The sequence below is a fragment of the Aspergillus affinis genome (genome assembly GCF_023601865.1).
Source record: "Aspergillus affinis strain CMG 70 chromosome Unknown NODE_83_length_165530_cov_89_932809, whole genome shotgun sequence".
In the NCBI taxonomy this organism is placed as follows: Eukaryota; Fungi; Ascomycota; class Eurotiomycetes; order Eurotiales; family Aspergillaceae; genus Aspergillus; species Aspergillus affinis.
Genome location: NW_026515864.1, coordinates 141902 through 165530, shown reverse-complemented (window position 1 = coordinate 165530; position 23629 = coordinate 141902). Strand labels below are relative to the sequence as shown.

General features: G+C 52.5%; 9 protein-coding genes across 9 annotated transcripts; 4 read left to right on the top strand and 5 right to left on the bottom strand.

Moving 5' to 3' along the window:
- Positions 1 to 190: 190 nt before the first annotated feature.
- KD926_010656 (putative chromatin remodeling complex subunit (Chd3)) lies at positions 191 to 5017 on the bottom strand (the record flags this gene model as incomplete). The annotated part of the gene is made up of 3 exons (XM_053103041.1): positions 191 to 717; positions 797 to 4421; positions 4493 to 5017. The coding sequence occupies 3 exons, from the start codon at positions 5015 to 5017 to the stop codon at positions 191 to 193; spliced, it is 4677 nt and encodes a 1558-aa protein (XP_052953592.1).
- Positions 5018 to 5379: 362 nt separating this feature from the next.
- On the top strand, positions 5380 to 7092 carry KD926_010655 (alpha/beta knot; the record flags this gene model as incomplete). Its single annotated transcript, XM_053103040.1, has 1 exon — positions 5380 to 7092. One exon carries the CDS (start codon positions 5380 to 5382, stop codon positions 7090 to 7092), a length of 1713 nt encoding a protein of 570 aa, XP_052953591.1.
- Positions 7093 to 7359: 267 nt separating this feature from the next.
- Positions 7360 to 8711, top strand: KD926_010654 (aspartic endopeptidase; the record flags this gene model as incomplete). Its single annotated transcript, XM_053103039.1, has 3 exons — positions 7360 to 7701; positions 7768 to 8610; positions 8661 to 8711. 3 exons carry the CDS (start codon positions 7360 to 7362, stop codon positions 8709 to 8711), a joined length of 1236 nt encoding a protein of 411 aa, XP_052953590.1.
- A 561-nt stretch (positions 8712 to 9272) lies between these two features.
- On the bottom strand, positions 9273 to 12933 carry KD926_010653 (putative SNF2 family helicase/ATPase; the record flags this gene model as incomplete). The annotated part of the gene is made up of 4 exons (XM_053103038.1): positions 9273 to 9386; positions 9451 to 12402; positions 12475 to 12672; positions 12814 to 12933. 4 exons carry the CDS (start codon positions 12931 to 12933, stop codon positions 9273 to 9275), a joined length of 3384 nt encoding a protein of 1127 aa, XP_052953589.1.
- A 672-nt stretch (positions 12934 to 13605) lies between these two features.
- Positions 13606 to 14397, top strand: KD926_010652 (uncharacterized protein; the record flags this gene model as incomplete). The annotated part of the gene is made up of 1 exon (XM_053103037.1): positions 13606 to 14397. The coding sequence occupies one exon, from the start codon at positions 13606 to 13608 to the stop codon at positions 14395 to 14397; it is 792 nt and encodes a 263-aa protein (XP_052953588.1).
- Positions 14398 to 14827: 430 nt separating this feature from the next.
- Positions 14828 to 15192, bottom strand: KD926_010651 (uncharacterized protein; the record flags this gene model as incomplete). The annotated part of the gene is made up of 2 exons (XM_053103036.1): positions 14828 to 15009; positions 15084 to 15192. 2 exons carry the CDS (start codon positions 15190 to 15192, stop codon positions 14828 to 14830), a joined length of 291 nt encoding a protein of 96 aa, XP_052953587.1.
- A 208-nt stretch (positions 15193 to 15400) lies between these two features.
- On the top strand, positions 15401 to 17429 carry KD926_010650 (putative AP-3 adaptor complex subunit mu; the record flags this gene model as incomplete). Its single annotated transcript, XM_053103035.1, has 3 exons — positions 15401 to 15447; positions 15511 to 15930; positions 15998 to 17429. The coding sequence occupies 3 exons, from the start codon at positions 15401 to 15403 to the stop codon at positions 17427 to 17429; spliced, it is 1899 nt and encodes a 632-aa protein (XP_052953586.1).
- A 643-nt stretch (positions 17430 to 18072) lies between these two features.
- KD926_010649 (hexadecenal dehydrogenase) lies at positions 18073 to 20309 on the bottom strand (the record flags this gene model as incomplete). The annotated part of the gene is made up of 5 exons (XM_053103034.1): positions 18073 to 18122; positions 18532 to 18891; positions 18962 to 19761; positions 19833 to 20108; positions 20164 to 20309. The coding sequence occupies 5 exons, from the start codon at positions 20307 to 20309 to the stop codon at positions 18073 to 18075; spliced, it is 1632 nt and encodes a 543-aa protein (XP_052953585.1).
- Positions 20310 to 21212: 903 nt separating this feature from the next.
- KD926_010648 (isocitrate lyase 1) lies at positions 21213 to 23074 on the bottom strand (the record flags this gene model as incomplete). The annotated part of the gene is made up of 5 exons (XM_053103033.1): positions 21213 to 21573; positions 21635 to 22187; positions 22252 to 22594; positions 22654 to 22809; positions 22871 to 23074. 5 exons carry the CDS (start codon positions 23072 to 23074, stop codon positions 21213 to 21215), a joined length of 1617 nt encoding a protein of 538 aa, XP_052953584.1.
- Positions 23075 to 23629: the final 555 nt, after the last annotated feature.

Sequence of the window (23629 nt, the reverse complement as noted above, 5' to 3'; positions counted from 1 at the left end):
CTTTTACATCAATATATATATTTTTTTTCTCTTTTTTTTTTTTGTTTTGTAAAACCCCCACCTCCCCCCCCCCCCCCCCCCCCCCCCTACCCATGCCCTAAAAACCCCAGTAACCAAAGAAGAAAACGAAGAAACAGGAAAACCTCCGTATGCATCTGTAAAAGATCCCATAACTCCTTAGAATTCTCGACTAGAAATGGCGATCGACCTGGTTTCCCCTAAGAGGAGGCTGCTGGGTCTGTCCCATGGATTGTTGACCTTGTGCCGCTAGTAGGCGTGGATCCGGGGCAGGACTGGCGGTAGTGGTGACTGGAGTGCCCGGAGTCCCGGGAGTCCCAGGCGTGCCGGGAAGACTGAGACCGTGCAGAGCGGCGAGCTTTTTCTTCTGCTCGTGTGCCAGATTGCCACGCACCCCGTTTAGATATTTCTTAGCCGCGCGGACAAGTTCAGGGGCTTCGGTGCTTTGTTTCAAAGCCTTCAACATCCGGTCCACTTGAATTTGGGATCGGATGTGAGGACAGGTGCGCGCATGTCCGAAATGAGCCAGCCCGCAAAGCCCGCAGTGCTCGACTCCGGCCAATTTCAAACGACAGTGGCCAACCGGGTGGATTTGGTTGCAGGCTAGACACAAAAGGCGGTTGTCCATATGGCCATCCAGCGCTGGTGGTACTGCGGGGGGCGCAACGTCTGTGGGAGACACGCGTTTGAAGGGTTTCACTGTGGCTTTTGTCAGTCCAGGCCAGGCCAGGCCAGGCCGCGAGAGGGCCAAGGCAAAAGAAGGAAGCGGAAGAATTACCTTTAGAAACGACAACCTCCCGCTCTAAGCTGTCCGAGTCCATCTCGGGGGCGGAATCAGCTTCCGATTCTACAGGGTCGTCTCCGGCAACAAATTCTTTGTCGCTGTCAGCATCGCGCACGCGCCGCACCTTGACGGGAGAAAGTTCGGTCGCCTCGTTCGCCTCGTTCACTTCGTTACCGTAATCGACGGTGGTTCGTTTTCTCTTGCCTCGGCCAAGGGTTTCAGTTTTACGTCGAGCTTCTTCGGCGGCTGCTTCTTCCCGCTCCTGCAGGATTTTCTCCCAGATAGTCGCGTTAGGTAGGGGTTCATCAGTATCCTGTAATTGGTCGCTGAGCTCGTTGGATTCATTTGCCCAGACTCGAGCAAAACCGAATTGCGACTCGGCGGTCTTGCCTTCTTCGTTGGGCGATCGAGGGCGCTCTTGCTCCACTTGACTGCGATCAAGAAGTTTGTCCACAGACTCCGAATCATAATGAATATCTCGCGAGTCGTCATCTTCAAACAGTGCCTGGGCTCCGTGCCGAAGAATGGCCTCTAAATCGCGGCCATCGTCGTTCTCAGCATCCATCCGGTCGATGAGAACGTGATCCAAAACCATCTTGCTCTTGCCAATCTGCATGATCTTCTCCTCGGCACTTCCCCGAGTCATTAACTGAAAGACAAGCACCTTGTTCTTCTGGCCAATACGGTGCGCGCGAGACAGTGCCTGCATATCTTGGTGAGGGTTGAAATCGGGATCCATGATAATAACGGTGTCAGCCGTGGCCAGGTTGATTCCCACGCCTCCCGATCTGGTCGACAAAAGGAAAGCAAAATAGGGCGAATTCTCCGCATTGTACTCATCGATGACCTTTTGTTTCTCAAGAGACGACATTCGGCCATCGAGACGACGATGCGAGAGCCCAATTCCGTCTAGGAAATCATCCACAAGGTCCAAATTGTCCAGAAACTGGCTGAAAATCAAAACTCTATGGCCACGCTTTTGAAGCTTGGGCAGCATCAATTCCAATAGCTGAAGCTTTCCGGCCGCGTCCACCAAATGCCGGTGAGCCGCCTCCGCATTCGCACTACGCTCCTCAATTGCTTTGCTGTAAATGAAGGGGTGACACAGGCATTTCCGCAGCTGCATGAGAATGTTGTTCAGGTTGTGACGCTCTGTTTGTTTGGTCGACTGGTCTTCGTCCTCTCGTTGAAAGATTGTTTTGATCAACTTTGGGTCCTTGGCAAGAATGGATTTGTATAATTTCTTCTGAACCACCGTCATTGACACTGGGACAATGATTTGGGCGACTGGCGGAAGAAAGGTGAGCACCTGCGCTTTCGTTCTTCGGAGGAAGAATGGACGGATCATGTCATGTAGCTGGGGAATGTTCTCCTTCGAAAGAACACCAAATTCCTCTTCCAGCCTTTCGGCATTTTGAGTAGGATCGAGGAATTGCAAAAGGTTGAACAATTCTCGAATGTTGTTCTGAAGGGGAGTGCCGGTAAGAAGGATTTTGAAAGGAAATGAGATTCGCGATAAAGAGTCGTAAAGTTGACTCTTGTCGTTCTTCAATCGCTGGCCCTCGTCTACAATCAATCCACCCCAGGGGATCCTAGAAAGGACCTTTCGAGATGCATCATCGGTCATGGCATCATAAGACGTTATAACGACATGGCATCTGAGATCACGCTTGTCAGTGCTACCAAACATTTCATGCGTCTGAGCAAGCTGTCGCGAATATGCGGATCCGTAGTAAGTCACTGCTCGAATAGAGGGTACCCATGTTTTGAGCTCCTTCCGCCAGTTCGGACAGGTAGAATTAGGCACGATAACCAAGAAGGGCCAGCATTTGTGATCCTGTATGAGGGTTGCAAATAAGGCAATGACCTGGATGGTTTTTCCAAGGCCCATTTCATCGGCAAGAATGGCATTCTGCTGTTTAAACCACATGTAATACAACCAATTCATCCCGTCTTTCTGGTAATCCATTATCTCTCCTCCGGTCATGATCTCTGGCTGAGTTTCTCTCACGACGCTAGTTTTGAAGTCTTGCTTTCGAACATGAGCAAGGTGCTTGTTAAGAGATTGCGTGTCGGGGGTATGGACGTAATCACGGCGCACCCAGTCTTTGTAAGCCGCGATGAAATCATCCCATCGTTCGGTTTGACTTCTATCCGGAGGTGAATCCCAGACTGTTTCCTCGTAAGGCAGGCCTTTGTATTTCACGTAGACCTTCGATACCTGATCCACTCGGGCCATGTCCACCTCTTCAGTCCGATCACGTGGGTTATTACCGGAGAATTGCACTTCAAAAACAATATCAATGCGCATATAATCCTCAGGAATGGCCTCCTCGACCGTCATATGGGGGGTCAAGCATTTGTCGGATTTGAGGAATGCGTGACGCATAGTGTGACTCGCGACACCCCAGACCCAGGTCCCATCCATCCAGGTGGACTGACTATAGGGCTGACTTTTCCATTTAATCAGGTAATCCTTATCCGATTCCTCCAGGACAGTTGCCGTGTAACCTGGTATAAGATTCTTCGGATCCTTGGGCCTCCAGGCGACCATGGCACCGACCTCCCTGGGAACCGAGACACAGTCCTGACACATTTCGTCGGACGACGACAGGTGTTCGAAGTGAAATGCCCGCTGGCAAGAAATGCAGCGAAAGAGTATATTATCAACGTTGTTCACGCGGGCTTCGTCTACAGAAGTAGCTGGATCTTTCCCATCATTCTGCTGGCGAAGCTCCTGCTCCTGCTTGGGCGACAAGCGTTCCCTCAGTGGCTCGGCCATGTTCCCTTTGACATTGCACGAGGTACAGCAGCCAAGATGAGGATTAATAGAATCTTTTGAGCGAGCCACGCCCAGACAGCGGCGACATTGCAGGAGAAAAAGGGTTTCTGATACTTTGGTGACCAGATGTTCCCGCGTTGCCCTGGGACCGAGACAAGAATGGTGATAGGCACTGGTGCATCCTTGGCAAAATACGAGAGGGCCTTTGTCGTTGTCATCTTCAGTCTCACGGCAAGCATCGCACGAGTCCCGATGTTTGAGTCGGAAGGGATCATCTGATGGAACCGAATAGAAGACTTCCCTAGCACCGAAGAATTTCTGCTTTCTCGAGCTTTCTTCATGCTCGGAAATGTCATCTTCGAATCGGTCACGAAGATTCTCCCGCGCGCTCTTGCGCGTCCGAGTCGAAAACCGAGTTCCCTTGGCGGAGACAAAATCATTGTCGGCATCTGAGCCTTCTTCCAAGTTTATGGCACGGCGGCCTCTTCGCAATTGACGCTTCCTGCCGGTTTTCCTCGACGACACGATAATGTCATCGCTCGAATCACGGGTGCGACTCATCCTGTCGCTGTCGTTGTCAAAATAGTCTGTAAATGTGGTCTGTTTAAGTCGAGTAGAGCGGCGACCCCTTCGTCGAGGCTGCGCTTCAGAAGAGGAATCGTCTTCAGTAGAGGCAAATTCGGCGTACTGGGGTCGAGTTAAACGGCGACCCCTTCTTCGTGGTTGCAAGTCAGATGAGGAGTCGTCTTCCGTGGATAGGTTGCGCGGTCCATCCAGTTGGAAATGGATCAAGGCTTCTTGTCCGTTGGTTAGGGATTCGAGCTGAGTCGATGATACCTATCAAGCAAAAAGTTAGGAAAAGTAAAGGTTGAGGTGAGAGTAAGGAAAGACTAAGTGAGAGAACAAACCGTGTCGATCTCTCCACTCCGTAGCTTGACTTTGTAAATCTCGTTGACAGGGTCCGTTTCACTGATCACACAGTGAACTTCAAAGTGCCCAGGAAGGAACTCGTATTCGTTGCTGTCGGCGAGGGAAGGAACTTCGATTTGAGGTAACTGCAAGGTCTGAGGTATGTGGTCAACCTTTTCGACTGTAGTTGCTCGAGCTGCTCGGCGGCGAGTAGTTGATCGCACAGGATCATCAGCCTCAGGGATTTCCATTATTATTGAAACGCTCTCAGCCACAGTGTTCTCAGGTACGGCGTCTTGGGATAAGTCGTTTTCAACCGGATCTTCGACTCGACTATTATCTGCGGAGGCATTTCCGAAAAGAGCGTGCGAAGCCAAAGCCTGTTGGGCCAATGCGTATTCGGACAAAGAATCCTCTTCCTGGGGAGGATCCTTGGGTGCAGTAGTCGGTCCAGCATCATTGAACTGAGGCAGCAGTTGAGCGACAGCGTCGTCGTTCAACTGGGCGGCCGATTCGTAGTCCATCGTGGACTGGTTGGCTTGACCGAAAGCATACAGAAACAAAGAAAGAAACGGGACATGCCATCAGCGCTTCCATGTATAAAGAGTAAGGCCCGCCATGAATCCGCAGTGAGGAGGAGGTGGAATTGAGGTGGATGGTACGGAGTAGGGAGGTAAATAGATCTGGCCCTCAATTCACATGCATAAATCCCGCCGATCAAAACGCGCCGTCGCGCGCCAATTCACGTCGGAAGAATGTTGTCCCGCTGAGCCTTATCTTATCGGACTCGATCGCGCGCGGCGGAAAATCCATCGTCTTTTCTCTACGATCGTCGCAGCTGGCCTCACGGAGTACTCGAGTGGTCGCAATCCATTCTTTCGTTTCAATGTTCACCTCTGCTTTGGCCACTCCCCTTCGGCTATACCCCCGACTACCAGCATCTGCGTCTGCTCACTTGCTGCTCTCTGTAAGGCATGCGTCCTTGAACTCGGCCATCGGACGCGGCATCCGCAGATCTCGTGCAACTGGCCAGGACTCGCCTCGTGAAGATGGCCGTCGACAGTTTGAGAAAGGCTCTGGCCGTGATGACAACTACCGACAAGCTGCCAGAAGCTCTCCCCGTGATGATGGCTATCGGCCAAATGCCAGAGGCTCGCCTCGCGAAGATGGCTACCAAAGAACTGTGAAAAGTTCACCCCGTGAGGATGGCTACCGACCGAATGCGAGAAGCTCCTTCCGTGAAGATGGACGCCAACAATACTTTCGAGATTCACGCCGCGAGGGAGGCCGCCAAAATGATCGATCGAAATATTCCAGATCCCCAAGGACTGAAGATCGCCGAGGAGAGGAGAAGAAGTGGGCTATGAAGAATTTCGATGAGGACGAGTTCATCAGGACTGGCAATTTCCGGGCATTGCCTCTCGAACTCCAGCGCCCTCAGAGATCTCCTGGTAATCGCAACAACCGCGATGCGGACATTGAACCTCAAAAAACGCCACGACCAAAGAAAGCCGAAAAGATAAAGCCTCATCGATCCACAGAAACAGCCCCAGAACGTGTTAAGGAACACGTAAAAGTTCCGGACTCCATTCCTTATACTACCCCCGCGTCGGAGTTCATTTATGGGACTAGCGCAGTTGAGGCTGCCTTGCGCTGCAGCCGGCGCAAGCTGTACACGCTGTACCTCTACCTGAGCGCTGGCGAGGAATTGAGCCCCTCCAAGAATGCACTACGAAAAATCGCGCTTGCCAAGGGTATCAAGGTGAAACTGGCTTTCGGGGATTGGGACCGACTTCTCGATAAGATGAGCGCTGGTCGCCCTCACAATGGCTGCATTGTTGAAGCATCCCATCTGCCCCAATTGCCCGTGAAAAGCTTGAAGAAGGTTGAATCTGTTGAGGAAAGCCACTTCTCCGTGGAATTGGGAAGTCAATCCCGGGAAGAAGCGATGGTGAACGGCATGAACGACCGGATTGCAATTCACCATTCGCAAGGGCGACAACGATTCCCGGTTGTTCTACTCTTGGATGGTATTGTTGATCCGGGTAATTTCGGTGCCATCATCCGCTCGGCCTACTACCTTGGAGTTGACGCCATCATCTTCGCGGGTAAAAATTCGGCACCACTGTCTCCTGTCACCATCAAAGCTTCCGCAGGTGCTGCAGAGAACATGACTCTCCTGGAAGTCAGCAACGAGGTCGACTTCATTCGACGATCGAAGGAGAACGGCTGGCGTTTCTACGCTGCAGACGCCCCCGGCCCTGGATCGACGTTTGTGGACTCGTTGTCGGCCGGTGGAGAAACAGCTTCAAACAACGGCCTGGGCTTCGCACAAACGCCCAGCGTGATAATGATGGGCAGTGAGGGCGCAGGGCTGAGCAACCACATTAAATCTCATGCCGATTCTATCGTGAGCATTCCCGGGTCTCGGTTCAGTATGGAATTGGGAGTTGAGTCCGATCCGGCCCGGGTCGACAGTCTCAACGTGAGCGTTGCAGCCGCATTGCTAATGGAGATGTTCTTGCGGGTTCCACTTGCTGTGTCGGACGTGCCCCAGAAAGAGAAGAAGGAGAAGAAGGAAAAACCTCGTCGAGCATGAAGAATATACATTGAAACGGCATAGAGACGCTGTATAGTTAGCCATGTACATTAGTAAATAAACAACCGCATCTAATCAGACTTCTTTGCAAATAACAGGACCAATTTACGTCATGTCCCTGCACTCGGCGTCTAATCAGCAGCTAATGGCCCTCCCCTGTTACGGATGCCGTCACTCTATTTAAACATCCCTGCGCTCATCGATTGCTTGTCTTTACAACAACCCTGGTTTATCCATCTGTAACCATCACCATCACCCGCCCGCACCATGGTATCCAAAGTTCCCCTTGTCCACAACCCCCGCTACCGCAGATCCGGGATCAAATCCTACGCCTATTTAATACGCAAATACGGCATCCACCCCACTCGAGACGGCCCTTATTCCATCGGTCGTACGATCCACCAGACCGGTCGGCCCTTCACCAGTAAACCAGTCGGCGGCAGGGTCCGCTTCCACGATGTCATGCAGAAGCAATTCTCCAACAAGGACATGCACCAGGTGGATGCCGACGACGTTCAGAATGATAGCATGTACTTCGTTCCGGTTTCGATCGGATCGCCTCCGCAGGTCCTGAATCTGGTTCCTGATACCGGGCCGAGCGATCTCTGGGTATGTAACACAGTCATCACCGTCCAGTTGGTTGTTCTAAGAGCGAGCTCTACTGACCATCACTAGGTACGGTCTATTGTTCAGTCGCGAGAGGATGAGGATCGTCGGGCTTTTGATCCATCCAAGTCAACCACTTCTTCGATTGCCGAGCAATCCTCATGGAAAGTTTCCAACTTGGATAATTCCTCTGCGTCTGGCTCTGTTGTAGCTGATAATGTCATCCTCGGGGAGGAGGTGACCGTCAAGACCCAACATATCGCCATTGCGGACACCCTATCCTCTGGATTCGACCAAGCCGCAGCAGACGGCGTCCTAGGGCTCGCATTTGGAGCTGCATCCAATATTCGACCTGAAGTCAAGAGCTTAGTCGAGACTATACAGGGCCAAGATGATCTAGCGTCCTCTGTCAAACTCTTTACAGCGAAATTCTCCCCGTCGAATGGCTCTGGTCAAGAAGGCCCGTTCTTTACGTTCGGGGGGATCGATGAGAATGTCGGAGAAGATATCATACACTATGCGCCCATTGACAAGAGCCACAAGCTCTGGTCCTTCGAATCCACAACCGCATATATAGCGGGAACAGTCCTCGACCGGCCCCAGAATATCGCGATCATTGACACCGACGCAGCGCTTACCTTGCTTGAGGACAGAATTTGTCAGGCAATCTATGATGCTATCCCCGGGGCATTCTACGATGGCGAAAGTCAGGGATTCCTATTCCCGACCAATACCGATCAGGATCAACTGCCCACGATTCAGCTAGATATTGGGGGAAAGCTTTTCAGCGTGCCGAAAAGCAGTCTGGGGTTCTCTGAAGCCAAGCCTGGTTACGTATATGGAGGGGTTCAGAGTCGGGGGTCGATCGAGTTCGATGTCCTTGGGCGTTCTTTCTTGGAGGGGATCTATGCAGTAAGTTTTTTCTGTTGAGTCATTGGGGGTTGATATTGACATTTTTGCAGGTATTTGATATCAGCAAACTTCGGTTTGGTGCAGTGCAGATTGTGAATTAATAGCTATTGGTACCATGGTCGTTCAATGATGTCCAATCGATCAATCTGATGGAGGCCTGTTGACTTGGTGAAGCCCGGTTTTATATGTATTAAGGTCTAGGCACTTCGATACATGAGGCAAAGCCTTGATTTGAATGCGTATGAGTACACATAGGTAGTATATATATAGAACGAGTCTGTATCGCTGAATTCTACAACTTATTTTTGAAAACTTGAGCCGTCTACGTTTTAAACACCGGGGCAGACCAAGCTCGGCCTTAATATGATGGAGCTACCCGAGTAGGTAAGATAGAAGTAACGTAATATTAGCATTCTATTGCTTTTGTATACATCTTGAATTTGATCTGATAGGAAATAGCTCTCATAGTACAAGGAACCGGGAGAAAATAAGAGAAAAATGGATAGCAAGAATCATAAAACACAAATGGCATCTATCAGCCAACGCCCCACCCGACGTATATGGAAATCCATGGCCAATATAATATTCCCAACAAGACTACCTACCAGTCATAACAATACAAACTGTTGATCAAAAAGGAAAAACAAAGGTTATGCAAGGATTTATTTCTTTCGGCTCTTCGATTTCGAAGCTGCGTTGGACGACACGCTAGCCGCCCGTGACGAGGATGGAGAATTGCCTTTGGCACTGCCCTTGACAGCCTTGACCTGTTTATTCTGGTGCTAGTTAGCTAGATGCGCTGGGAGGTGAACAGGAAATTTTCTGTAAAGAGGTACTTACCACGGCAGCCTTGCTCTTCTTCTTGGCTGGCGGGCCGTCTTCCTCATTTTCGACGTCTTCGTCACGTCCACGGCCTTTGTTCTCGCCGTTGGCTTTCCCGTCGCCAGGCTCAAACTCCTTGGCGACCGTATTCAATAAAGTGGTACAGCGACGGCCAATCTCCACGGGGGTTCGGCTGAGGAAGAACCAATCGAAGCGGAAAAGAGGCGATTCGCGGATCTCGTCCCGGATTTTCTCGTAGAGACCTTCGCCATCAACTCCGTATCTGTCCAACATTACTAGGAGGAACCGATCCTCCTCTTCCGTGTAGACCTTTTTGTTGGTAGTAGACACGGTGTAGTTTATTTTGAGTTGCTGGAGGGGAACGCGGTACATCTCCATCTTCTTGCGGAGCATCTTGCGTTGATGGTTCATCTTGCGAAGTTTCTCCTCGCCCTGTTCAATGACCCGGAGATACTTGGGATAATCTTGGATCTCAGTGTATCGATCCCAGAAAGCTTGGGCGTATTCCTCGATTTCGTCGGGTTCTTTGCTGTCCACCTCGGTGGCAATTCCGTTATAGTCAGTGCGCCCAAACTTGGCTGACCCGTTGACGAACTGTTGGAAATCACGGCGGTTCCAAGTTGAAAACCCTTCTTCGGACATCTCCGCCTTTTGTGCTTGTTCCTCCTCGGTCAAAGGAACTGCATTGTCAATTTCTTGTTGCTCCAGATCGCGTTCCGCCTCGCGTTCGCTGAGCTCCTCCTCGGGACCATCGGCAAGAATGGCCTTATATCCGATTTCCTTGTGGAAGTATGCAGTCTCCTTCTCCTGGAGCTCCTGGAGTCCCGGCGGGAAGAACTGCCAATCGTGAACGGTGATCTGTTTGGGAGCCCGCGGCGCCTTGGGTTTCGGGTCCGCAGTTCTTCCGCCAGTAGCCAAGGCCTGTCGGTAGTACTTGTCGATGGAGTAGAACTGCTCCTTTCTCTCGCGCTTGGCCGGGTTGATCCAGTTAACGCCAATATCCTTCTTGCGTTCCGTGAAATTCTGGCCGTTCCATTCGTAAGCGCTCTCGGAGCTGAACTTCTGCAGATCATCGATACCCAATTTTTCATATTTCTTGTTCAGCTCGACGGTTCGCTCCTCACCCTTGCGCATGATATCCTCGAAACTATCATCGGATATTTGCTTTTCGGCAGACAGAGATGCCGAATCGGAATTGTTGCCGAAGACATTGGCAGCTCCGTGCTGAATCATACCAAGAAGTTCATCCTTGGAGGTAGCATTCTTAGTCTGCTGTTGCGCACGACCTTGCTGGATGACAAGTTGGTCGAGTCGCAGCTTTTGCGCTGCACGCTCAAGAACCTTCTCCTCAATCGCGTTTTCGGTGACGAAACGGAATACGACCACCTGCTTGGTCTGACCGATACGGTGAGCACGATCCATAGCCTGAAGATCCGCTTGAGGATTCCAATCGCTGTCATAAAGCACGACAATATCTGCAGATGTCAAGTTAATACCGAGACCTCCTGCTCGTGTCGTGAGTAGGAAAACAAATTTGTCCGAGCCCGGCTTGTTGTAATCGTCAATGGCAGCGATTCGATCCTCGTGGGCTGTGGTACCGTCTATACGGCAGTAATTGTATTCTCGGAATACACAGTAATCTTCCAGAATATCCAGGACACGGCTCATTTGTGAGAAAATGAGCACTCGGCTTCCCTGCTTCTGCATCCGCGCCAGGAGCTTGTCAAGAATCGACATCTTGCCAGCATTGAAGACAAGGTGTTCGTCGGTCGTGTAGGGTGGGCCAGGCTCAGCACCTTCGAAGAGGTAGGGGTGATTGCAGCATTTGCGGAGTTGCATAACAATGTTCAGCAGGCGAGTTTTGGATTCCCGCTTGCCGGCGGCACCGTTCACAGCATCGATATCCTTCTCGAGGATCTTCTGATACCACTTCACTTGCATTTCAGACATAGGGACATATAAATTGAGCTCTTTCTTGGGAAGTAGACTCTTTTCGACATCGCTCTTAACGCGACGAAGCAAGAATGGCCGGAGCACCCGATGAAGTTGTTGTACGACGGTATCCTGATCGGCATCCTGACCAGAGAACCACTGGTCAAAAGCTTCCGAATCACCGAAAACGTCAGGCAAAAGGAAGTTCAGGAGGGCCCAGAGTTCGTGGAGGTTGTTCTGAAGTGGGGTACCGGTGATCAGCAGCCGATTCCGAGAGTTGAAGACACGAATAATTTGTGCGAGGGACGACTCCTCATTCTTAATCCGATGAGCCTCGTCGATGATGATGTATTCCCAGGCGAACTTCTTGAGGTGAGATTTCTCCCGAAGAACCATTTCGTAACTCGTAATGCAGACATCGAAGTCTTCGTCGAGAAGTCGCTCGTTGATTAACTTGTGGCGCTGTTCTTTATCACCTTGGAGCACAAGCACATTAACGTCGGGCGTCCATTTCATGAATTCTCGCTTCCAGTTGTCGAGCGTAGACTTGGGAACCGCGATCAGATGAGGGCCGGGGATATCACAGATGTAGCGAAGGTAGCCGAGAAAAGAGATTGTCTGCAAGGTTTTACCCAGACCCATCTCATCTGCCAGTATACCCGAGATACCGTTCTCGTGCAAGGACACAAGCCAGTTCAGACCCGCAACTTGATAATCACGCATCTCGCCGTGGACAAAAGGCGGGGAGTCGCGAAATACCGTGCCGGTTTCGCCGCCACTCCTCTCATCACTCAGCAGCTCCGCGTCTTCTTCTTGTTCAGTCCTGCGGCGTCGATCGTTACCAGCACCACCCGTCCGCGATGAGCCTTTGCGAGCCTTCGCTTCTTCCGCGGCGTTTTGTCGGTCGATTTCAGCCATGATCTCCTTGATGCGAGGGTTGGGGTTTGTTTCGATAAAATGACGGAACAGATCGGTCAGCCCGAGAAGGTAACGGAATCGTCGAATTGAATCATCTTCCTGAAGTTCCGCCAAAAAGAAATCAGTGACCGCAACAAATTTGGCAGACGCGGTCGATGAGGGTTACTCTACCTTAGACTCATCCAAACGACCGTGCTTTTTACCCAGAAGGCTCTTCCTCATGTGAAAGACCTCGGACCGTTTCCTCCTCCCGTCAGGGTGAACTGAGTCGCCTGTAACACTGCTTGCTGTGGTGTTCGGGTTGGTATCGGAGTCCTGCATTGCGCCCAAGTTAACATCCGAGCCGAGTTCGCAATTGATCAACAGTTTCTGTGAAGTCTGGTGTTCCTTGGTTCTCATTCCTGCACATTCAGAGCGCGGCCACCGGGGTCTGCTATTGAGGAAACCGAAACCCGTAGACCAACACATAGTTGTCGGTGTTCGCAAAAAGTAGTTTTGATTCTAACTTACCGTCATATGCGCGTCCGGACCATCAACAGGAACCGATGTGACGGGCTCCTCGTTGGCATCGTTCATGGGCGTATCGGCCTGGGATGGCGGGTCTGAGGTCGGGGCAGCTGAAGGCGCCATCTTGGTGTTCAGCGCACTATGTGAATGGAGAAAGTAGGGTTCCAACACGCCCCGAGGCGTTCCAACAACCGGACGAGAGACAGCGGAACTAAATAATAAGGAGAGAGGTACGACCCACAGCGCCGGAGGTGGGTTGAGTTCGAAAGGAAATATTCAGGGATTGGCGGGTCCGGGAGCGAGAAAGGGAGGGAGGTCGCAAGGCAGAAAGGATGAATGATGAAGGACGTCCGTCAGTCGCGCGCCGGGAGGGCAAATGCAATTCTGCCGGAGAAGCGCGGCCAGTTCACGCGCTGATTGGACGGGAGACGCGACCTCTGGCTGAGTCAGGGCTGAGTCATCCAGCCGCGGAAGACAAGTTTCCCCGCGGTGGGTCACGTTACCGGGTCAGAAGCAAAGAAAGATCATCTGCAGCATATTGTCGTGACCTATCCCTCATCGCCCTCACCCTCGGTTTGCCCTCGACCGACCCTCCCTCATTTAAATCTTTCTCCTCCTTACCTCCTCTCTACCTTTTTTTTTTTGTATAATTGGTCCTCCCTTATATCTCTGGGCAACCCTTTTGGCCACCTGCAATCATTTATTTGCCTCTGAAGCACGGTTCACCTCACCCCTCCTAGCGGACTCGTTGCTTGGAGATCATACTGCAGCTGAAAAGTTGCAGCCCCCCTCGACATGGATTCCATGAGATCACTCAACACTTCCCTACCGAGCTCTACGCCTCGTACCCAGCCCCCCGAGCAACTTTTGCAATCGTTCAAGGCCGCTGCGTTGTCAGTCACCAACCTCTACAAGAATGCCGTCTGCGAGCAGGCCCAGGCCAAACAGGCCGGTTACCAGGAGGCCATTGAGGACCTGTTGCAATTTCTAGACCGGGAGAACATCGGTCTTGGTGATGGGGAAGGCTGGACGATCCGGCAATGGGCTACGGAGCGGAGTGATGGAACGGGCACCCCCAGCGACGACGACGACGTTGAGAAACACCATGGCTCTCCGTCGGCGAAGGCTCGCAAGGATCACCATGAGCCAGAAACCCCTCGCCGACCGGCTAAATCGGCATCGCCTTCGGTTGAAGAACCGACTCCTGCCCAACACTCGTCCCCTGCCAACCCAGCCGTCGTCGAAGCCAACACTCTGGATAAGCCCGCCGTTTTCACTTTCGCAGCCGGACCCTCCTTCCCGCAACTACAGGAGCACGATGTCGACATGCAGCCTTCAGATAGTTCCACCGGGATATCATCCGACGGAGCACCCGTCAGCGTGTCTGTCTTGCCTCGAAACCCTCGCCAACCAAACCGCCACAACAACCTGTCTCGAACGAACCCTCGAGCTTCAACACGAGAGCCCTCCGTGGGCTCGGTAGGGTTAGGCTCTAAGCGCAAATTCGCCGTCCCCGACTTTTTCGATCTATCAGGTCTTGGAAATAGGGACATATTTGGAGGGGGCAAACGCGGGCGGTTCACCTAAAGAATATGAAACTCGACGAAGTTGGACGAACATAGTATTCTTACGGTTACGCAGCGGTTGATTCCCTTTTCTACATTCTCGGTGCATTTTGTGGGAGTTGCATTATTTCCCTTGTCTCTCATCATGGTTTTCATCTTTAACCTCATCTTCATTTATTTACACATTTTATATTTTCCCCCGTCATGTCTTTCTCTTCATCCTATCCTTTTCGTTTCCGTTCTCTTTGTCTTTATTAGGTTTAAACATATAGAGGTTATTAAGATATGGCGATACCCAGTGAGGCAGCCGTTGTGATGCTTGAATTGCGAGCATTCTTTATTAATGATTGGGTTGCAAATCGTTCTATAGCAAACAGCATTCATGTGTGCAATATGTGTAACATAGAGAGATTCTGGTAGTATACATAACATTGTGACGCCGTCTCGAGTCATCAGTTCAGGGCTCTGTAGATTCCCATGCCCACCAGCGTCGCGGAGATCGTTGCGATGCCGAGTTGTCGGGAGCCCATCTTGTATTTTGTTGCATGCAGCATGCCCGCGGTCTCTTGCTTTCGTAGATTGCTCATGCCCGTGTAGTAGCTGTATACTCCGAGACCGATGAATGCAGCGGAACCTGAGTGCATCGCATCTGCGTCAGACCATCTGCAGCGTCTCATCCAGTTGCGGGAGCTCAAAGTACCAACTCACCGGTAACTCTGCACGATAGACAGTCATCGTATTTATCTTCCGCTAGTAGGCGTTTCGCATCTTCGGACTGGACGTCCCAGCCGCCTTTGTTTTCCGCGGACCCGGCCATTGAGGTAAACAGGCAAGCGATGCTGGAGAGGGAGAGGAATTCACGCGGGAATCCGAGAAGCTCAGGCACTGATAAAGACATGAATTAATCGGACGGGGTAGAAGGCGGCGATCGGTGGCAGAACGGAGCGCATTTCATCAACGGCGCATGATCCCTCATCATCGCCGTGTCTGCCTCCTCTCTGCACTCCAGACAACTCCAGGCCGGCATGATGAGCGGCGAGATCGATGCGCTGTACATCTACGACGAACAAAAGTACGGTCATTGGCTTCCTTCGTCTTCTCTCCTCCTCCTCCTGTATTGACCTCTCATCAATAGTAGCCCGTTGGTAGAGCAGGTCTATCGCTCCCGTCCGCCCTCCGCGGCAGCGATCCTGCCCCTCTACCTTGACCATCCGGCCCCCCGCCCCTCGCTTCTATACCTCCCTAGTGCGTCACCGCCGGTCACCGTGTTCTCGATCGTCCAGTCCAACTTGCTGTTTCTCGCGCTTTCCGAAATCGACACGGAACCTCTGCTGGTGTTGGAGTTCCTGCACCGCGTTGTTGATATACTCGAGGATTTCGTGGGTGCACCTCTTCTCTCGCCCAAGGTGCAGGCAAACTACGATGTGGTTGCACAGCTTCTCCATGAAATGTGCGATGCGGGCATCGTATGTAACACGGAGTCCAATGCCATACAGGAGGTGGTAGAAATGCCGGGATGGATGGGGAAGCTGTTGGGAGGTGTTGGGTTACCGGGGTTCGTATCTATCCGGTCTTTCGGACGGTGATCATGCTGGAGGCTGACTTTCTCCGCTGAGATGCAGCTCGTCAACACCTATTTTAGGACCCTCCAACCCCCTCAAGCAATCGTTAGCCGCCAATGCCGCCGCCCAAGGCCCGGCAATCCCGTGGCGGAAATCCGGCGTACGACATACCTCCAATGAACTATACGTGGATATCATTGAGTCTCTGTCGGTGACGATGGCACCGTCGGGACGATTATTGTCGGCCTTGGTTTCCGGCACGATTGCTTTCACGGCCAAGATCTCCGGCGTTCCCGACCTCCTACTGTCCTTGACAACTCCGGGTGGACAACAGGGCATCGCGCGCAAGGTCGACCTTCCCGTATTCCATCCCTGTGTGCGACTGGCCAGGTGGAGAGAACGACCCGGGGAGCTCAGCTTCGTGCCTCCGGACGGACAATTCATTCTCGCTGGGTACGAAGTGGATCTCCTTCCCATAGATGCGAGCCTCGACCAGGCCCCCAACCACATGGAGAAGATCTTCCTCCCTGCGTCGGTGGACATTCGCAAGTCGCTTGGCACAGCCGGATCCGAATTCGAAGTCCGGCTTCTCCTCAACACCAACTTCCCGGGTCAGTCCTCCAGCAACCGGCCAGGTGTAGGACGGGGTGGATCCGGTACCTCGACGCCGTCGTTCCTCGGAGGCGGAGGGAATTCCTCGGGCCCGGTCCTCGAAGAAGTCGTGGTTTCGGTGCCTATCCCGAAGCTCGTCCGAAACATCACAGACATGCAGGCCAGTCGCGGCGACGCCGTGTTCTCGCCCAACAGCCACACCCTCGAATGGCGTGTCCCGACCAAAGACGCGGGCACCGTGTCTGGCACCGCAGTCCTCCGATGCACCGTCGTAGGTCATCAACCCGTCGACGACGACCTCGACGAGGATGTTGAAGACGCCGATCAGGACGCCAACCTCCTCCAGGGCTACTACGACGCCTCCGCCTCCACCTCCTACCAGAACGCCGAAACCGACACCACGAAACGAAAGACCAAGAAGAAGAAAAAGAAGAAGGTCAAGAAGTCCTCCCGCGCCGCCGCCGCCGCCAACACCCTCCCCCCCCTCTCCACCTCCGATCCAGACAACCAGACCCCGGATCCTGACTCCTCGCAACAACCACAAGAAGCACCCGAACTCCAGCCTGAGACCTCAGCATCCCAACAAGACCCTGGCTCCTCATCGTCCCATCTCCCTCTCCAGCCCCCTCCTCCCCCACAAGACCAAGACTCGATCTTCCACACCGCGCCCCGCAAGACCAAATCCCAACTCAACACCAACCTAATGCCCAACTCCGCCTCCGTCTCTTTCTCCGTGCGCGGCTGGCTCCCCTCCGGCATCAAAGTCGATAGCCTGAACATCGACCCGCGCCGAAGTCGCGGTCTCGGCGAGGGTGTGAAACCCTACAAGGGCGTCAAGTACCTGTGTGTGAGTCGCAAGGGAGTTGAACGAAGATGCTAGCCGCGAAGGAAGTGAACCAGTTGAAGTACACAAAAGAAGAAGAAAAACAAAAGGAAAAAGAGACAGGGTGGGGAGTAGAGCTTGGATGGAAATATATCGAACTGATGATCTTTGGGTTTATCTGTGGACCGAACTGAGCTGAATGAAATGGGTGTGGCTTCTTATGATAATTTCTTTCTTTCTTAACTTCTTCTTTAACCTTATCTCTATAGACTATTGATATGCTTCGCGAATGTCGGGTTGGCAACGCTGTCGCTTCTTGATACGAATAATGATACTATATATCTAAATGGTTGGTTTCGAATAGCATTTCCTCATACCTACTATCTAAGGTAACCAGACACCTTACAATCTAATTTACCTATTATCTCCAACACCCAAAGAACTACCTCCTAGATACATACCTACCCCAAGAGTGAACAGAACAGACCAGAACAGATAAAATCCCGCTATATTCGCACACTAAACATAAAATACAAGCATACAAGCATATGCAAGCTACCTACCCAGGGCACCCACCTAGGTAGGTAAGAAAGACATCAACCACCACACAAATAAAGCCCCTCCCCAAAGATAGAATTGACTAAAACAACCTAATCCGCCTAAATTTGAGTCTTTTTCCATTTTAAGTAAAAGGCAAACCTTAAAGTTTGGATGTTCGGCGCTCGAGAACCTGCATGACGACGTAGGCAACTAAGAGAGGAAATTAGTAAGTATTTCTTTTCTTTTTTTCCCCCATGCTTATGCAGGAAAGTCTATTGGAAGAGAATTGAAGGTTTTTAAGGGGGAAAAGGAAGGAAGAATTGGGTTTGCGAGGTAGATTGATAATGTACAGTTACATTATTGTGTAAAGCAGAACAGAATCCAATAAGGGATGGGGGTAAGAATTAGGCATAGAAAAAAAAAAAAAAAAGGAAAAAAAGGGGGTATTTGGAATGAAAGAGAACAATCATCAAGTAGACGTCGTGCAGATGTGATAAGAGGTGATTAGGTTAAGTTCTCCCGATTCAATCCCCATCCGTCAAACAAAATAGGGCACAAGAATCGGGATATTAAGGAATGGGGTTACGAGCCAGGAACGAAAGAGAAGAAAATCACTTACTCGCAGCAACAATTGCAGCTCTGCCAGCCCCAGCCTTCGCGCTGCCTCCGCCAAGGGTAAGAATATAGCGCAACCAGCCGAGAGTGACCTTCTTTCCGCTGCGGTCGAAGTCAGGGGCCAGCGTGCTGGCAGCCTTGAGCGTGCTGATCTTGCCAGCGTAAGGCGGGTAGCGGATCGAGAGCATGGACTCGATCCAGCCGGGGCTGGTGGTGATGGGACGACGGTGCACGAAGACATCGAAGCTGGATCTTCCACGGTAGGCGCCGTAGCCACTTTCGCCGACACCGCCGAAGGGGAGGGTGGGGATGTGCAGTGCAGCGTCGTTGACGGAAACTCCGCCTGAGCGAGTCGATCGGAGAACTATAGAAATGTTAGTTGCCGGACACGTGGATTTCCCTGTTCCGGGAACAGCAGGGCAGAGGGAGCGTACTCTTCTCGGTTTCGGCCTTCGAGCCAAACGGATAGATGCCGAGCGGCGTGCTCTGGATACCATTGGCGATGTTGATGGCTTCGTCAAGGTTCTCCACGGGGAGAATAGGAATCAACGGACCGAAACTCTCCTGTGTGAGCAACGAATCGTCCGTCGAGTCCACCTGAACCAGAGTCGGTTCGATAAACAGCTCCTCCTCATCCATGGTGCCACCCAGGAGGATCTTGCCCTTGGAGTTATCGATCATTCCCTTGAGACGCTGGAATGCACCCGCGTTAATGATGCGGGAATAGTCCGGGGACGCCTTGGCCCCCTGGGGATAGAATTCCTTGTAGGCTTTCTTGAACTCCTCGACGACTGCAGGCACAATGGCCTTGTCAACTAGCAGGTAGTTCTGCGACGTACACACCTGCCCCGCATTAAGCAGCTTGCCCCATAGCATTCTCCGCGCGACGAGTCTAGGGTTGGCGTTCTTGGTGATAATGGCCGGGTTGATACCGCCCAGCTCCAGCACGACCGGAGTCAAGTGAGGAGCAGCCGCTTTGGCGATGATGCGGCCGACGTTGGCGCCACCCGTGAAGAAGATCTTATCCCACCGCTCCGCCAGCAGGGCCTGGGTTTCAGGGATGCCGCCCTGGATGATGGTGTAGCAGGAGGGGTCGAGGGACGCTTCGATGACGCGCTGCATCACGACGGCGCTTTTCGGGGCATTTTCGCTGGGCTTGATGACCACCGTATTACCGGCGGCGATGGCACCGATCACCGGACCGAGCGTCAGTTGGAAGGGATAGTTGAATGCGCTGTTCCGAACATCCTGTATTAGTTTCCGCGGAGAGGGGCCAAGCCGAAGCCGGGGAGAGCTCAAACATACCCGATCACCAGCACCACACCCAGCGGGTCCTTGCGAATCTTCGGGCTCATAAACTTGAACGTCAGATCAATGTCCTCGGCCTTTTCATCCTTCACCCATTTGTGTAGATTGCGCGTCACGAAGACGATGTCATTCTGCAACCATCCGTTCTCGGCGAGCTCGGTCTCGAAGCGCGGCTTGTTCAGGTCCAGGGCCAGGGCGTCGGCAATTTCCTCCTCGTGGTCTTTCAAACTGCGGAGGGGGAAAGAGAAATCAGCACCAATCGTGTCAGTGGGACTGTAGCCCGCATTGAAATTGTCCGACTGAGAAAAAAAAAAATTGAGTAACTTACGCCCAGTAGAGCTTGCGCAGCTGGACCAGTCGGAACTCGACATCGCGGGTCTTGTGCTCGAGGAAGGTTTTGCGGAGAAGCGAGCTGCGGTTCTGGATCTCCGCAAGGGGAGTGAGCTCGAGCTCGGGAATATCGGACTTCACCATGACGGGCGACCAAATTGCGAATGAAGATAATTTGGAGGAGGAGAGATAGACAGACAGAGGGCGAAAAGAAAAGGAGAGAGGAAGGAGGGGAAAGAAACGATCACTTGATCAGGTGCGCGGCAAACCCTCAGGAAGTCGCAACTCAAACGGTCTCTAGAAACTACTCGAAAGGGCAGTTCCAAGACTCAGAGCAAATTAAATCAAGACAGAGTGAGCCCCGAACGAGGATCCCGAGTTAATAAGGCACTCGGACTTGAGCTTCCCAGTGCACATGCCCTCGCCCTTCTTGCGGTTCCCCTCATCGGAGGCGTCGCTGGACCGCGGTATTCTCAACATTTCCTCCGTTACGCTCGCTCCTAATACGAACCGAACCATTCTGGATATTCTGATTATTATTAGGTTCATCAGACCAGCCGGAGACTCGAGATTGCTGGTCTGCAGCTAATCAGACTCTGGCATGCCCCGTTTCACCCTCGGTAGTCGCCATTTCTCATTTCCTCGACGGGGATCAGCGCCTGGTTTGGTCGGTGGATCGACGGTTGCTCGCAAGCTGTTCTCCATTTGTCGGGCCCGAGTTGAACTAGCAGCAGTTAGTTTAATACTTATCGAGTTTAGCTCGTGCTTTCGGATTCTGGGTTACCCACGGCTCCGGAGGATTAACTCAGTGCGGAGTAGTTCATGGACGATGACACGGATTTCTGATTTCAGAATATTCAATATTCACTATGCTAAATAGGACTCTTAGACCTAAAATAAACTCAAGGATCACCGATGCCAATCTACAGTACAGTACGGCTTCTCCAAAAAAATCTGTCGGGGTACTCGTGTTCAAAAAAACATAACCAAAACAAATCAAAATCATCCAAACATTTCAAATCAATTTACCAGCACTTTTCCACGCACTCAGTGCTTGAACTGATCCTCGGTCACCCCCTTGCCCATGGCCGCGGTGCTGCTAACGCCACCCGTCACCATCTTGAGCATGTTGTCCACGTAGTTGGCTCCGCTCCATTTCTGGTGTGTCACCACGTCCACACCCTCTTCCATCTCGGGCTCTTGCACCAGCTCGCCGTACGCGCGCATGCCGTGCTGCGAGTAGGCCTTGGCGAACTTATGCGAGATCAGCGCCGTCGTGTGAAGACCCGCCAGGGTGATGAACTGCCAGCAGTATCCGAGAGCACCCAGGCGCTTGATGTACGTCTCCTGCTCGTCGCGAGGCATGGCCTTCTTCCAGTTGAACGAGGGCGACAGGTTGTACGCAAGCCTAGAGAATGTCGTCGTTAGTTTTCTGGCGATGAGAGGGGCGACAAAATAGTGAGACTCACTTCTGCTCGGGCCAGACGGCGTGAACGCCGTCGGCAAACTCCTTGGCCTGGTTGTAATCGGGAAGCTTGCTCTCCATCCAGATCAGATCGGCGAAGGGGCCGTAGGCGATGGCACGGTTGACGGCGCATTGCGTGCCGCCCTGGTACCGGTAGTAGCCCTCGCGGGTACGAGGAGCGTCCCAGTCCCAGTGAATGTCCACACCCGTGATGCCCTTGGCGATGGCGCGAGCCTCGCTGTTGCTCTTGCCCTTGACGGCCTTCAGGTAGTCGTTGGCCAGGGCCTTCTTGTTGGGGTGCACGCCCTTCTCGATGGAGTCAAGCACGGCTTCGTCGAAGAGCTTGAGACCGGCCTGGGCCACCCACTGGTCCTCGATGGCTTGGAGTTCCTCGCCGTTCTTGCCGGCCTGCTCGGCAGCCACCATGAGGTCGTTCAGCGGCTGCAGGTTAGGGTTGGTCGATCCGATGACGAAAGCGTGATCGCGGTGATCAATGGTGGAGGTGATGAGGGTGGCAGCCTCGGAGTCAGTTCGGGCAATGGCCAACAAGTCGGTACCTGAGGGGAGCAGTCAGTCTCGTACTTCCCGATCGGATTGACAAGAACGCAAGATGGCACCTACCCATGATGTCGGCCTGCGCACGGATGGCCACCAGACGGTTGATGTGCTCGCTGATAGGCACGAGGACCTTTCCGGCCATATGGCCGCACTTCTTGGTACCGGGAGCCTGGTCCTCAATATGGATACCAGCAGCTCCACGCTCCACGAAGAGCTTGGTCAACTTCATGACCGCCGTCAAGCCACCGTGACCGGTATCGGCGTCCGCAATTATGGGACGCAGGTAGTCCACATTCGCCACGTTGGCACGCTTCTCCTTAGGAGTGGTCACACGCTCCTCGCGTTGCTTCCGATCATGGAACAGCTGCGCCATGAAGAGCTGGTTGACCTTGTTGGGGACAGTGTTCTGGTAGGAATGTTAGCCCGACTAACTCTTTCCTGCCCCGCCACGAGGGACTATCTTACCATCGGGTAATCAGCCAGATCCGGCGAGGGCTCATCGGTGGACGAAGCGGTGGACGAGCTCTGCCAGCCGGAGACGTAGATCGTGTCGAGGTATTTGGCCATCTGGGTGATCATGGTAGGCTCGAGACAGCCATAGGTGAAACTCGGAGCTTTGTTCTAGAAACACGATCAATTAGTATACAACCGTTTGCAGGTCTCCGGGATAAGAGCCACGAACCTCAAAGTTGCTCTCCAGGATCTTCCACAGCTTTTTACTCAGAGCATTGGAGGGATAGTCGATCTTGAGGTTCCCACGCTTGGCGACAATCGACTCGGCGGTATAGGGACGCTTGGTGTAGCGCCATCGCGAGTCATTCCACCAGGTCTTGACGGCCTGGACGTCGTTCAAGTACGCCTGATCCTCGTCCTCGAAGAGACCCATTGTGAGATGAAAAAGTCAAACGGAATGGTAATATACAGCCCAAAAGGTAAGCTTTGAAGTCTAAACCCCTCAATAGGTTATAAAATGGGGGATATTGGAAGAAAAGGAGTATAGAGAGGAGCGGAGAGGAAACGAGAAAGAGAAAGAGAGAAGGGTAAGAACAGATGATTTCACGTTTAAGAAAAAAAAAAAGTCAGAGCCAACCCAAGGACACGATCACAAGCCAAAGACCAAGGTACTTATTCAAGCATCGCGAATGCGTCACAGCCCGCGAGCCAGTCGGTAAACGCTCGGCTCAGCGGGACAAGAAGGGAGCCTGGATGGACCGGCATATCGTCAACCGGGGGAAGTTGACCCAGGCCCTTACCAAATGGGACGGAGTGGCCAGCATTAGGTTAACCGTGAGCCAAAGATTCACAAGCCAGATTCCGATAGGGCGTGAGCGTGTTCGGAAGAGAGGAAATGGAACGAGAAGTAGATCCTCGGTCTAATGGACCATTGCCACTTCTGCCATACTGCAGCCCACCTGCATCTCCATTGTACATGGATAGTGGA